General features: G+C 38.2%; 1 protein-coding gene across 2 annotated transcripts in view; it reads left to right on the forward strand.

The window, feature by feature from the left end:
- LOC136875971 (nonsense-mediated mRNA decay factor SMG8) overlaps positions 1–16,194 on the forward strand; it is a 161,780-nt gene that overhangs the window by 121,408 nt on the left and 24,178 nt on the right. For both annotated transcript variants that reach the window (XM_068228430.1, XM_068228431.1), the window contains 2 exons: positions 10,553–10,784; positions 11,265–11,371. In XM_068228430.1, coding sequence (XP_068084531.1) covers positions 10,553–10,784; positions 11,265–11,371 — 339 coding nt within the window. The remainder of the gene's footprint in view (positions 1–10,552; positions 10,785–11,264; positions 11,372–16,194) is intronic.

The raw sequence follows: 16,194 nt of genomic DNA on the forward strand, positions 1-16,194 counted from the left end.
GTTTATTCCACCATAATGGTGGCATTAACATGTGCACAAATGCCTTCCTCGATATCCATGTTCTTCACTCTTGTTGGTTTTAACATTTCACACGGCTTCACATGCACTATTACACTAAAAATACACAGAAACATATACATGAGTCACATATAAGTACACATTACACTCTTATCACAAGGTAAGAATACTCCGTCTCTGCAATACTCTGCGCTTCCCGACACGTGGCACTGCAAAGTGTCCCGCGGCTTGATATCGTTCCGGTCTTTACAGCCCAACAAAAAATTGATACTGTGAGACTTTATCTCTCCAAATTCCAGACTATTTCAACTCCCAGTATCTAAGTGAAAATGAAATCCATCGAATCTATTTATACTTTATCAATTGTTAAAGTTATTAGGCTGAGAAATGCTCAAGATTTTATTCTAAAGAGAACACCGTGCGCCTTCCGTCCGACTCATCCCGAATCACACAGTAGAGTGCTTCTCTCGGACAACGCATGGCTTCTTCCTGCACGCTGGCCTCCTGACACGGAGCTCAGGGAATCCCCTCATCAATGGTGTAATATCCTGTGGTATATAGCTACATTTATTAATCGCGATAGTTCATTAGGAAAATATCGTCTTAAATTTTCATCTATGTAAGAGCCTGAAATATCTTCTACATTATTCCCCGGCGAATTTTTGCCAATATTGGAGGGCTTTGTTGCTGGCGTCCATATTTCTTTTCCCTCACAGCCTCAGGCGTGCTGTGCTCTGATTCGCTACTCAGAAGTCCTGCCAACTTAAAATCTAAGTAGCTCGGTCACACTACTTTCTCTCTGTAGCGTGGAATATTCCATGGCTTCCATATTGCACCATCAAATGACCCTGACACGTGGACTCTAGCTACGAGCTTAAGCAAGCGGAATTGCAGCACATATCCGGCCTCTCATGTAACTTTACTCCATTCTTCCTGTAACTTTCTATAATTTTCAATATCCTATGCCAATGATATGAACCGTTTGGGTTCAATACATACATATATACATACATACATACATACATACATACATACATACATACATACATACATACATACATCAGAGATGCCAACTATTATGATTCAATCGTAATAATTACGAATTATGCATCATAATTACGCCTTTACGAATCACACACCGCAAATTACGATTTTTTGTTAATTTTTAAATTTAAGTGTATGAAGTGTTCGAAAGGATACACAAGGAATGCCATTACGCTTGACTTCTCAGAATATTATTTTCGGATTTCTCAGTAATCATTTATACCCATTTCCTGTCTCTCGTTTAAGAATATTTCGAGTTTTCACGCTCCGAACGCAGTGTGTGCTTCCAGTACTGGTAAAATAGGCACCTGTGGAGTGGTATATCTTGCGGAGTTGTTGTCTTAGTTCATCACATGATCAGACTTCCATGCAATTATGCGAGCTCTTTTGTCTTTGTTTTGGCGGCAAAGTAGTGACAAACTCCGTTTGCTCTGTTTCATTGTGAATACTTTGTGCGTGATTGTTGAAGAAGTATTAATTGTGATTTTGGATTCCCAATTTTACATATAATGCTCTTCCAGGATATATGCTAATCATGTGTTACGAAATGCAAAAGGTTTGAAATAATGAAGCGATTTCTTGTGCAGAAAATACGTGTGATGACGTTTCAGTGACTAGTGATGCCAGTAATAAACCAAAAATAGTTCAAAGATTTTGGGAGGAATACTCGAAATTAGAGATGGGGAGATTCTGAACGAGTGATTCATAATGAACGAATCATTGCACTGAACGATTGAATCATGATTCAGTGAACGAAATGAATCGACTCGTTTTTGAATCGAAATCTGAATCGAGAGACGGCTGCCACAACTCGTTCCCTGGTTCCTCGTTCGTTCTGATTCATATCGCCATTCGCCAAATCGGGAATCCGCCATTTTTGAATCAATGACAACATGTTAAGAACGACTCTGTTACTTCTTATTTAACCAGAATTAAAAGTCTCACAAGTCAAACACTCCTAACCTAACCTTACAGGATTTTTTTTTTTTAATAAGAAATTATGACGTCGTTTCATGTCACACACTTCACGGAACTGTAATATACATCCAACTTCCAGGTCGTTGCGAAATGTTAGGTTAAGTTTACTTCAAGGTTCCCGTTCTCGTTCTCGTGATCTACTGTGAACTAACTTGTGGAACATGGAAGCCTCCCCGTTCTCGTTCTCAGCCCTTAGTAAGAATCGATATTGTTTTTAAATCTTGCCATGTCATGAAGTATATATGCAAGTTGAAGTGAAACAGCTAACCATGACTTCTTTGTAGTATGTAGGCAATACAAGACTATTAAGGTACGAAGGGAGCAAATAAAGCAAGGCATAAATCCTGCAAGTGATAGATTCTTCTGAATGTGATATGTAAACCAGCTACTATCTGACACATAACCTCAAGTATTTTTGAGGCTTTTTCGTAAATTGTTCCATATTTCCCCCTTTGGCGTTCGCCTTTCTGGTTTCTATGGTTACTCTGAGTAGCGGTAGAATATTAAGGGGCAACCGTACTAAAAACAGATAAATCACCGAGAAAGCGGCTGCGCGGTTTGGTTCACGTACCTGTCAGCTTGCACTCGGGAGATAGTGAGTTTTAACTCCACTGTCGGCAGCCCTGCTTCCTTCCTACTCATAGCCCTCTCCTATCCCATTGTCGCCATAAGACCTATCTGTGTCGGTGCAACGTAAAGAAGACTGTATTCTTTTAAAGACAGTCAGATGCTTTACGTCGATGACGTAATGCCTTATTGGCTATTAAATAATAATGTTATTGGCGTTACGTCCCACAAACTACTTTTTTGGTTTTCGGCGACGCCGAGGTGCCGGAATTTTGTCCCGCAGGAGTTCCTTTACGAGCCAGTAAATCGATCGACACGAAGCTGATGCATTTGAGAACCTTCAAATTCCACCGGACTGAGCCGGATCGAACCTGCCAAGTTGGGGTCAGAAGGCCAGCGCCTCTACTGTCTGAGCCGCTCAGCCCGGCATAGTCTTCCGGTATTTACTGTTTATGAACCGTTAATCTTGTCAATTTGACCATGATCCATTTGAGGATGACATTACACCCATGTGGGTACAGATTTGTTTCCTATTATTTCACTGCCTACTACAGAGAGTTGCCTAAGTTGCTAGCTAGTGACGTAGTGAGTATAGCTTACGAACATAATGAAAATTGTAAGGAATGTTAAGAATAATCGAAGTTCAAAAAACCGTAACTTAGCTGTTGCTTTGTCACGGTTGATTATTTCACAGTCAGGTCATCACGTTTACATTTGGTTTTATATATTTTTAAAATATTTCTTCAGTAAAAAAAAAAAAAAATAGTAAAGAACTGATGGTGAGCTGCTGTCAATATCCACTTTCTAATTGCCACAAAAATGTTCGTATATCTACTATAAATTTCAAATTCGATTGTCGTATAATTTCGTATGGTAGTTTCTTAAGTTTGGAAAGGATTAGTCGGACAGTTGCGTAGCATTTTTCGACTGTAACCTCTAAAAAGGATATTACTCTAGTTAAAATACTAGCGATTAACTACATTTCACTTCTTGTAACTTGTAAAGCAGTAGCAGTTATAAATAACATAACGGAATGGTTCATCTGAGTCCTTAGTTTCGGTCACGTGTTAATGGAATGAACGAATCAAGTGAACGAATCAAATGAACGAATCATTTTTGTGAATCTATTCAAATGAATCAGATTCTCCATCTCTACTCGAAATGTTGGCCCTGTTTACTGCGTTCCTCAAAATCTCATTCACACGTGTTTTGTAGTGTTTGTAGCCGCGATTTTTCAGATGCGCTTGATGAGGAAAAGCAAATCTGAATTCCGTGCTAATATGAACTCCGTACTGTTTGTAAGTGCTCTGTTAGTGCGTCGAATGCACATGATATCAAAGAAAGCATGTCACCAGTGTACGTCTACCAAACGGCAACTACAAGCTGCCAAGGGAGCAACTACAGTACTCAACAAAAGAGCTGATCCTTCAACCTCCACTCAGATATGTACTGCAGATCACCTGTTACTTCAGCAGGTAAGAATCATACATTTATATGCCAGTCTTTGAATATGTTACATCTGGTTGAATCGTATGTTGTTCATTGATTTTTCAGTTATATAAGTTAGTAAGATATCGAAAACAAATTTTACGGCCGCCGCATAATAATCCACATAATATTGCGACAGCATTTCTAATGAAGGGAAAAATATTTCTGTGTGTGGATGTGTTGACGGTACTCTCGTTAACATTGATGTGTCATTATTTGAGAGGTTATCTTTAAAGTTGTCAAAAAGGATGTCACATTTCTCCTTGACATCTTCCAACACAGCCAGCTTCTTGTAATAACCTTTCTTTCCCATGATAAAAACTTAAACGGTATCACAATTATACCGTCAACTTCACCGCGAAAAGTAAAGCATTAAAATTATAGAGTATTAGGCCTATACACTTTGCTCATGGAATAAACTCAATCGGATCACTCATTCGCAAAGACTTTTCACTTTGCGAAGAAATTGAAAAGTACAACCTAGATCATGGTGGAACAGAAAGACTTTGCACTTTGCAAGAATTGAAAAGTGAAAAGTGCGAAGTTGAAAAGTTGCAAAGTTCGTTCGTGGAACAGGCCCCTGGTCTTCATGGAGCATGGGTCCTATACAGCACGTTGATATGCGGATGAAGTACTTCAGGAGAATGTTGTAGGTTTTGGTCCGTTCATTGGTGATGGTTTCGTGCTCATACATGTCAGTCTCGCTCACACGTTGCCCAGTCTGTGCAAAAATCCTAGAATCTGAATCCCATTGATCATTTATGGTGTGACACCCTACAGGACTTATGAAAGGCTCTTGAAAAAGAATGGAAGCTGATTCCACTGGGCAGGATTGGAACATTAATCAGGAGCATACCTGAGATGTTTGGAAAGGTGAATAAAGCAAGAGTTGACAATACACATTTAAAAGATTGGGTAAAAGTGTCAGCAAAGTGCAGTAAAGGAAAAGGAACTATAGGAACTGCCAGAGTAGAACAAAATGTTATAGTGGATAGGCATCATGTGAGTTACTTCTGTCTTTCTTGAACAGTTCTCTTAAATCATTTAGTAAAAGTCATTGTTTTTTTCATTTTCAGGTTACAAAATTTCTAGATTATAGTATTAAAATGTAAATATTTCAATCTCTCGAAGTTAGTGGGAATCTATATATATATATAAAATAAGAGTTTTGTCTGTACATTGCTCAGAATTTTAAAATAATTGTGTTTCTGTATTGGTCGTGTCGACAGAAACAAGGAATTGCAGTTTTTAATTTCTCTTAATTTCTCTTAATTTCTGTCTGTCTGTCTGTCTGTCTGTCTGTCTGTCTGTCTGTCTGTCTGTCTGTACGCACAGTATCACGAGAGAACAGATGAAGAGAATTTAATGAAAATTGATATGTAAAGTCAGGGAATAAGTCGCTACAATCTAGATCATAAATAATTTTATTCATGCTGAGTGAAATGGTAGTTTAGGGGAAAATCTAAACTTTACTTCTCAATTATTTATGTTATTAGTGGTCCTATCGATAAATACTACATAACTAACGTTATATAGTATAAAATTTCCGATCATTTATGTCTTAATTACCGTACTAGCTATGATAACAGAGATATTAATGAATTTGTGTTTTTATTGCTAACTCCATATCAGCGCCGCGTCACGAGAAAATGGGTCAACAGATTTTAATGAAAACCGGTATGTAAAGTCGGCGAATGAGGAACTACAGTCTACGCTATAAATAATTTTATAAGATGCCCTAATATGACAGAGTCAGAAAAAAACTAAATGTGAAGGCCTACAATATAAGAAGCTCATAAAATTGATCAACAGTAATATTACATTGACCATTGTTTGTTGTGATGTGCTTTGTGTTTTCTGCTGCCACTCATCTCCAATAGATGGGATTACTGCTGCGTACCAAGTATAACAGCGTGCCTGAATATTGGCGGAAGTAGCTGGGGAGTTACATCTCTCTTCTTTAGCGTGCCATTCCTTTCCTCTGGTTCATAAATTTTCTGATACTACTGGTACTAACACACTGGTTTATCATAGCATTCCAGCTATTCAATCCCTACTCTGAGGCACTGATTAGAGTGAGCAGTGTGCACATGTAACAGAATAATGACCGAGGAGTGTTTGCGGCTTTCTGCTTCCTGGTCATGCCAGCGTAGTACTGTTCGTTAAAACTGAGAAAATGTGCAGTTTTTAATTTGTTTGCCTTTAATCGCTACTTTCCTAATGACATCATTGTAATGATCTATGTTGACTTCAGTTGGGGAAACTACAAAGACAGTCTTTCAGAGAATTCCATAGCGAAGCATGGGTGCATCAGCTAGTTTAAAATAAATCTGCAATTTAAAGAAATAATTGAGTGTTACATTTCTTGTGCCAGTCAGGGTATTGTGCCTTCCATGATGAGTTTTATCATGCTTTGTTTGTCTTATATGTATAAAATGCCTGAAACTTTAAAAAAAAAAATTGGAAGGGAAAGCTTTTTGACAGAACAGGGAGGGATAAATGTAGATGGTTTGAACATGTTAAGAGGATGGAAGAGGGGAGCATACCGAAACAGATGATGGAAATCCAGGGCAAGATGTAGACCCAGACTAAGGTGGTTGAAAATGATCAGAAAGAAACTTGGATTGGAACGCAGTTAAGGAGGAAAAATGGTGGTCGGATAGAGGAGGATGGAAAGGTTCCATAAACATTCCAACCCAGCGGGAACTAGACAAGAGATATGGATGACGATGACTGAAGGTGAAGGAACCATTTCATTTCCGAATTGTTCCTGAAGTTCTTAAGGCACCATCCTGAGAACAGGCAAGATGTTGGTGCAAGTGTACAGAATAGAAACCATAAGCAAAAATTTGTTTGCGACTGGTTGAAACGCTTTCAGAATGGACAAGAAACTCTTGATGATACAGCACATTTGAGTCGATCGTCAACAAGCATGGCATCTGTTCTGTACACTTGCACCTACGTCACATGCGTCTCCGCCACTGGGTTTTCCAGTTTGTAACAAAAGTTGATGTTGATGCGTCGCTCCATTGCACTATGGCACAAGTCTTTTCACACACACACACACACACACACACACACACACACACACGCGTTAGCACACATTGCCATTGCGATATCTGTCCATTCACTGTACATTTTAGACACACCGAATATTATAATGATACATACGTACATATCCCAAGTTGCTCCATCTTAAGTGGTGGGTTGGTGAACGAGGCTTCTCAACCAGTTCCAGTCTCTGAACTTCTCTCCCCCTTTGATGTTTTCCAAGGTTCCTATGTCCTTGCTCTTCAGTGCCAGTTTTCACCATGTCCTTGTACCTGAGTCTTGGTCAACCTTTTGGTCTTTTGTCTCCAAGTTTTAAACGATACATTTGTTTCAGTTATCTGTTAGCGTCACGCATTGCATGTGTCCATATCATCTAAGCCACTGTGACGTTATTCTCTCTGTTGCCGATTTTTGTGCTTATTGTGGCTTTTCTTAAAATATGTATTTACATTTAAAAATTGTGAAAATATGTGTTTTTATGTGAAGTAAGATTAGGTTTTAATGCTTAAGGATACACAATACGGATAATAAACGTTGTAAATTGTGTTAAAACATCCACACAAAAATATCTAATTACAAAAAAATCTGCTCCCTACTCGTTTCTGCATCCCAGCTTCTCCAAGAGGGCAGGTATCAACACGCAGTGAGGGGCCATGTTGATATATCGTCAGTCGTCGTGTGGAAAGTACAATAAAATGAACCCAGGAAAAGGGAAGAACGAAAATGATAAAGATTAATACAGGTGGTAGATACCAGGAGTGAAGGACAAACACAGAAGATTTACTTAGGTCTCTAGCCTGTAAAATGCACATTTCTAGGCTAGATGAGGGTGGTAGTAAGATAATTATGATTTATTTCCTTGGTGGAACGATCGGGTGAAGATTGCTGTGAAAGCGAAAAATGAAACAAGGAAAGCCAGAGACAAAGAAATGCAAAAAGGAAGTCAAAGGAATGAATCTAGAGTAAACGAACTGCAGCAGAAATACAGAGATCAGAAGCTACGAGTAAAGAAAATTGTGGCAGAAGAAAAACAGAAAGCTTGGACTGATTTCACAGATAAACTAGAGGAAGACAGCAAAGCTAATTCTAAACTACTTTACCGAACAATACGAAATATAAGAAGAGACAATGAATACATAACAGCAATAGCGGAACCAGATGGTAACATAGTCAGGGAAGAGACAGAAATTAGGAAGATCATGAAATCCTATTTTGATAATTTATACAACTGTACTGGGAAGGACTCCAATGATGTAACCATGCAGGTCAGTTTAAGCTGCAATGATGAACCTGACCAAGAGAGCCCGCCTCTTCTTATAGTATGCCCAAAGAAAGATCAACAGGATTTGGTGAAGTCAGTGCAGATATGATCAAAGCAACTGGTGCAATAGGAATACAGTGGCTTCATAGAGTAATTAATGCAATATGGAAGGATAGGAAAGTCCCAGATGATTGGAAAAAGGGAATAATAATACCTTTCTACAAAAAAGGAAGCCGGAAGAAATGTAGCAATCATAGAGGGATCACTTTATTGTCTCATGGTTTGAAAATATTTGAGAAAATACTTGAAAAAAGGCTAAGGAAAATAATAGAACCACAACTACAGGAAGAACAATATGGATTCAGAGAACACCGATCAACTACCGATCTCATATTTGCACTTAGAATACTGTTAGAAAAGCATTGGGAGAAGGGCAAAGACTTAACACTAGTGTTTTTGGATCTTGAAAAAGCATTTGATAGCGTTCCAAGGAAGACTATATGGGAATGCTTAAGAAAGAAAAATGTACCCAAAGGTCTTATCCAGAAAGTTAAAATGCTTTACGAAGACTGCTGCAGTTGCGTACAGATAGGAAACGGTAATTCTGATTGGTTCCAAACCACTAAAGAAGTGCAACAAGGCAGTACCCTTTCACCCTTTATCACTGTCATGGATGAAATGAAAGAAATTAAGCAGAAGAACAATATGGACATCAATGCATTTGCATTTGCAGATGATGTAGTAATTTGGGGAAATACAGAGAAGGAAGTCCAAGAGAGGTTGAACACCTGGAATGAACATTTGAAAGCACACGGATTAACAATAAATAAATTGAAAACTGTTACTATGTCTGTCAACAGGCAGAAGAAGAAAGGAAAAATAATGCTGGAAGGTACACAGCTGGAAACAGACCAATATAAATATCTTGGGTGCGTCATTTCAAGTGATAACGGAATACAGCATGAGATTAACAACTGCATTAAAAAATCAGCTCAGTTTTACCATCAAGTTCGGAACGTCCTCTGGAACGAACAAGTTCCCTTAAGATCAAAGCAGATTCTATTCCAATCATACTTCACCCCCATACTAACATATGGCCTAGAAACCTGCACAACAACCCAACAAGTGGATAGCAAACTACAAGCCGCAGAAATGAATTTCCTATGTACTATGGTACAGAAGACAAAAAGGGACAGGGTAAGGAATGAAAGAATAAGGGAGGAAGCTGGTGTGTACCCAACCCTGAATGAAAAAGTGACAAGGGCCCGTTTGAAATGGTTTGGCCATGTCAAACGATTGGACGATGGAAGGACAGCAAAACAATTGCTACACACAGTCGTGGCCGGAAAACGACCGGTAGGAAGACCTAGGAAGAGATAGCTGGACCAAGTGAAAGAGGACATAGGAACAAGAGGAGTCAGCTGGGATGTCGTCTTGAGAGAAGAGTGGTACATGGACAGACAGAAGTGGAGAGTGCTCGTAAACCACACCCGGGCAACTGGAGTGGAAAACTGATGATGATGATGATGATGATGATGATGATGATGATGATGATGATGTAACCATTTTGGTTCATAAGAGTACTTTCTTGTCACAGATTAGTGGATTTATAAGGTTGTGGAGTCTTGGTTGTTGGCGGCTCCACATCGTTTCCATAAATAAATCAGCCCTCATGGATAACAGGTTTATTTACACAGACACCACATACAGTTTTACACTTTTGCATATAAAATACATTGTGATACATTGATTATACCGAGACACAAAGAGACGTGATGCTCATGCTCATACGCACTCGACGCCGCTGAATGACGCTACTTCAAGAAGCTACACCCTCATGCAATGTTGCATCGTGCACAAGGGTGCATTTTGTATGTGGGGCGAGTTCATTCTTCCCGATGCCGCCACAAGGTTATAGAGTTTATACTCATTGGCCACTGCATTAATAGGGTACGACGTGCTCTGCTGCATATCTGTTGGAGACCCCTTTACGTTGGTACTTGAATTCTTGTATCATTGTAAGGCACCATCTGGAAAGTTGTAGGTATAAATATGTATCCTCTGAGAACCTGATGTATAATTTACTCAGTTTGGAGTAAGCAAGTAAATGAAGTTCAGTAGTTCTCATTCCATATCTCTCTACAGACAAATCGCTCGTACGGCAGCCTTCGACGACAGAGTACCTGCCTGGCATGCTGCACACAGAGTCGCCAGCTGGTCTTCTTCCTCAGTTCCCATCATGGTCGCTGGTATGCCTAGGACCATCAAGTCTTTATTCTCACAACTTGGGGCTACAGGACCAGCAGCAGGCAGGATTACTGGGTGGATCTGCGTACCTTCTACCCTGGGATGTTACTGTGCGTCTTGAACATCAGCGGTGAGTCTTGAACATAGCTTGCAGTGTACCAAAGTGGAATTAACAGTGAGATATGTCGAGTGAAGATAATGTTTAATGATGTTATTTGTGTAACTTATTGCTGACAGGATCCAAGTACACTCGTCTTTGGCTTGCTGAACATCACTGGTTGGGCACACGTTAACTCAATATTTACAAGAATATACCTTTGGTGTAATCTGTTAAAGCATTTTTAGAATGTCATACATAAAATATATCATTCATCATCATCATCGTCATCATCATCATCACCACCATTAGGTGCTTTACTTTATTTGTGGAAATTCAAAAAATTAATCTGGAAATTTGTTGTGCTAGATCATTGGAACTCTTTTGGAATTTAATTTAAAATGAATTGTTTAAAATTGAATTTAAGATATTAACCCTTTACCTTACTAAAGTGTGAGCACATTCTACTTTTAGAATCCAATACTGTCTAAAGTTATTTGTGATGTTTTGCAGAGACCGAGGGAATAGTTGGCCAACGGTAGGCGATTCCTATGGCAGGAGTAAAGGAGGCATGAACCAACATCAACTCAGAGGTCGGAAAACCAAAGGAGGCAACAAAGGTAAAAGGGCCAGCAAACAAGGTTTAAAATTATTGTCTTCATTTAATTTGATTGTAGACCATGATGTGTGTAGACTTACGCTTTTCAGGTTATTGTATAGGATATTGGCCAATCATTGCTTTGGTCATCTCTTGGATCTCTTTCTTTTTTTTTTTTCCTTTTTTTTTTTTTTTTTTTACTATTTCTGTGTGTGGCCCATCATTGTATCTGGTTCAGCACTTTATCCAAGCAATCATTTTTGGTTTTTGTGCATTATCTCCCAATCATTTTCTTATGTCGTGGAAATATGTTGCAACCTAGTGGTGCTGGCTGAACCATTTGAGCAATGTCTTCACAATGCTCAGTCAGCATTCTGCTCGTACTCAGCCGACATTCTGTACTGTAGTGTGCAGCAGGAAGGATGATGATGAGGTAATTCTCAACCTCAGCTGTGTGCAACAAGTGCAACAAATTTATTATCTACATTGTTGGTGATTTTAATCTACAGATTACATAGAATAGAAATGCTGCTCATATCCCAAATAATCGTATGTTCAACAACTTTCTTACAGCATTCTATGACTTCTTTCCCCATCAACTCATGTTTGAAACTACTCGAATATGCCGGGCTGAGTGGTTCAGACGGTTGAGGTTCTGGCTTTCTGACCCCAACTTGGGAGGTTGGATCTTGAATGAGATTTCCTAAAGGAAAAAGAACATCCTTTTTGATGAGTTAATAAAGATTAATTTGACATATAAAACCAATAAAGCAATCAAAACATGAGACACGTTATTCATCACTTCCTTTCCCTTCCCCTCTTCGTCACCACCCCTCAGTAACATCAGCTCCTGACCGCTGCCTGCTAGTGTTAGTTCCAACATCAACGAATGTGATCAGACAGCACATACTGTAGATTGGCACCGAGAGGAAAGGGAGTAAGTAATTTGTATATTTCCCTTCACCCAATTTGTTTTTCTTTTGTCTTTCTTTCTTCTTATCTATTAGCATAGGCCTATTTATTCATATTCTCTTTTTTCTACACTGCTCCATTCTTCACAGAATGAACTTTTAAACAACACAACAGCGTTTTCACATTCATCATCATCATCATCATCATCATGATCATTTTCCAACTGCATTTTCCTGGGTATGGTCTACAAGCACTCGCCATCTCTTCCTGTCTGCAAACATCTTCTGTTCCAGAACATCTTCATATTTGAGACCTCTCTCCTCCATGTCTGATATTACTGTGTCTATCCAGCATTTCCTGGGCTTTCCCCTTTGTCTCTTCCCTTGGACGGTAAGGTCAAAGTACTGTATTTCCTGGCAGGTCTCTTGCTCTTTATTCTTATAATGTGCCCATACCACTGAAGTGTATGCTTCTTTATTACATTGGTAATAGGGACCTGTTTACTTCATTCCTGATTTTGTCCTTTTGAGTAGTTTAATTCATAGTTCTAATGAATCTCATTTCCATTGCCTGAATTCTGCTGTAGTCATTGTTTAGTAGAGTACATGTCTATAAACCATATGTGAGAATCGGTACAAAGTAGGTGTGGTACAGGGTTGTTTTTGCGTTTTGTGGTATTTGGCAGTCCCAGAGTAGATTTCTGACTTGATTGAAAAAGTTTGATGCTTTCTCTGTGCTATTGAGTATTTCCTGCTTGACAGTGTTGTCTTTGGAGATTGTGCTTCTGAGGTACTGATTCTAGCTTTGTTCTGCTTCTGAGGTACTAATTCTAGCTTTGTTCCTTCCAAAAAAGAGGTGTGAGCTTTGTTCCTTTCCTGTTGATGGTCATTTCTTGCAAGCTTTCTTTTTCTTATATTCAACTCAAATTTATTGAACATATTGTTCCACTCCATTTTTTTCTGTACTTCAGCTTCTGTTTCTTCCCGTAACAGCACATCATCAGCAAATGCCAGGGCATTTGGTCTGCTGTCCATTTTCTTGATAGACTTTTCCACATTGACGTACATTAATCAGAAGCAGTCAATACAGTTTCAAGGCCCACTTTAAGGATTATGAGAAGTTTTCCCAAAGATAACACGCCAACTTTTAAAAATTAACAAGAGTAGTTTTAACGATGATATTGTGAACTTTAACAAGGACAGAAGTAAGAAGATTTTATGACAGGCATATAACTAATTTTTTTTAAAATAATGTTTTCACCTACTCATGATACTCATAATTTTATTCATTGATGGATTTTAAGATGTTATTCCAATGTTTTTGTTTATTGTATTTGTCTGATGTTGACCACAATAGGTCGAAACATATACCAAAGAAAATATGAGTAAATTTATCTCTTAAATTGTGAATGTTAGTCTATAAAGTATTGAAAGATGGGCCCAAAAATTACAATTCTGAAGAATTGAAACCAAGAGATTCTAAGTAATGGACTGGCTGCATAAGGAATATAATTACTAGCATTGCTCATAACTTAGTCACCTTTATTATTGTCAAAGCCAAGGATGAGACTAAGATAGATCAGTGAAAGTAGCAATTTATTCTAGACCATACTAGAAGACATGGTGCACTGTAAACACTACATCTTGCCAGCAAAGGCAGACATCAGAGAAAAAGGGAGCCTTAATTTTGTTTTCAAAATATACAACATTTCTGATGTTGTCAAGACTCTTACAGTCCTGGAGGTTTTTATACAAAGTTTGTGAATCGGAAAAAATTGAACCCTCCAGTTTTGGTATCAAATTAACCAACTGCTGTCCATGATCCTTGAAGAACTCAACTTTGCAATCCAGTACTTCATCTTGTGAGACAGTCAATGTTGCAGAGTAAGCAAAGACAGCATACCCTATATGTCTCTTCTCTTTAGGCGTTAGGGTGACCAACTGTTGAAGGAAGTAATGAGGGACAAGACAGTCAAAAAATGGGGACATTCCACAATTTTGGGAGACAGCTATGTTTTTAACAGTAATTTTAAAATGACAAAAATGTTAACACTTTCAAAAGCATTGCGTTGCCACTTTCCCTCTTTTTTTGACCAAGATTACTCTTGCTAAAGTATAAGCATAGAAAAATAAATTTCACTCATCTTAATTATACAATTTATTTTCCGGTCTATGGGTTGAAGACCCTACATCCATGAGATATACTGTGAACGTCTTCTTGCAAAGTTTACAAAATGTCTTGTGAACATTACTTCAGTCAGAAGATAAGTATGGTGTGTTCCCACTTTGCATTGTATGCACATACACATTTATTTTTCTGTTTTGTCTTCTCAGGTTTAAATGATGGCTTTCTGTATTGTGGCGAAGTAAAAGTACAGTTATGTTTATCCGAGTAAAAGTACAGTTATGCTTATCTGACGCTGAATCTATTTCAAAAATTTCAGAAATTTATAGAAGCACACCAGTTAATGCAACACGTCTATGCTGATGCACTTTGTGCTACAGAATGACCATGCCACACACTAACGGTAACTCAGAAGTTGGAAGGTACCTCCGGAATGTTTCTCCAAAATTGCTATAACGTGCTTCTGTGCACTTTCAAAGAGCGTACAGTTGGGAATGGTTACGCTATGTTTAGTTGAAGCTAGACGGCAGGACAGTTGTGTATTGTGAAAATTCGTACCGATGACAATAATATGAAAATTCATTCAGATAGAAAACAAAACAGTTGTGGGACAAATGACATCCCTTGCAGGCATTTACAGATTACCTTAAAATGTGGGCTGGTTGCTCACCCTATTAGGCTTGAAAAAAGAAAAAACACAGCATCCATAAAGTACTCGCCTATATAAAATACACCTTTAAGCCATGGATTCTTCAGACATGGGAAAAAAGGACATTTTTCACCTCAGTGATGCCATCATCATCATCATCATCATCATCATCATCGCCATTTTCCAGCTCCAGTTTCCTGGGTGACTCTTAAATCCACTCCCTGAAGTTGTACTTCTGTATCTTCCTTTAATTTATATTTCTCACACTCAAGATGCCTTGTGCACGAGTCCCTTCTCTCTCAAGACTACACTGATGGCAGGGAACAACTCACTTCTCTCTAATTGTTTTGCACATTAATTTATTTATTTTTTTGCATTAAGATATGGTTTTGAAATTGGTAAAAAAAAAATTAAATGTACAACTACCAAAAATTAAGTAACTGAATAAGTTAATTCCATTCATGATGTTTTACCACGTAGCATTGAGAATGTATCTGCTAAGAGTGAAAATGTACTCACCACTCATTGCATGGAAGAGTAAATATTACTCGTGCTGAAGTCGGCAATAATAAGTAGGCCCTACAGACAGTATCCAGTATCTGTCAGAACTATCTGATGACTTTATTCTCATTCAAAATATGCTTTCATTTCAAATAACAAAATATTTCAAAAGTGAATGTAATACAAATATTTGTGTAAAATGCAAAATTTTGCATTATATGCTTAAAAAGCACAAAATTCATGAAAAAATTTTTACTTTATCACAAATGCAAGAAATATAGGTCCCTATTTATTAAGCATTCATCTTTTTCCTTCGCAGACCTCGTATTCATGTTTTGCTTTTTAGCACTCCAAATAACAGTTTCCAATCTTTAAGTTTCTCTGTGAACTCATCTCTGCTCTTCTTTGTTTCTTTTATGACTTTTGCGTGCTGTCTTTGCTTCTTTATACCTTCTCCTACTATCTTCACTCCTAGATATTCTCCGTTCTTTCATGTATACTTCTTTTCCATTAATATTTCTTTCTCTGATTTCACATGTGGGTCTCATTTTCTCTTACCTTTCCAGATGTTCTACCACATACTTTTTCTGCATTTGGTGCCATTGCAGTTTTAATATTTTTCTGCACTTGTGGCCAATGCAGTCTTAAAACTTTTCCAT

This window comes from Anabrus simplex, chromosome 6 (genome assembly GCF_040414725.1).
Source record: "Anabrus simplex isolate iqAnaSimp1 chromosome 6, ASM4041472v1, whole genome shotgun sequence".
NCBI classification, from domain to species: Eukaryota; Metazoa; Arthropoda; class Insecta; order Orthoptera; family Tettigoniidae; genus Anabrus; species Anabrus simplex.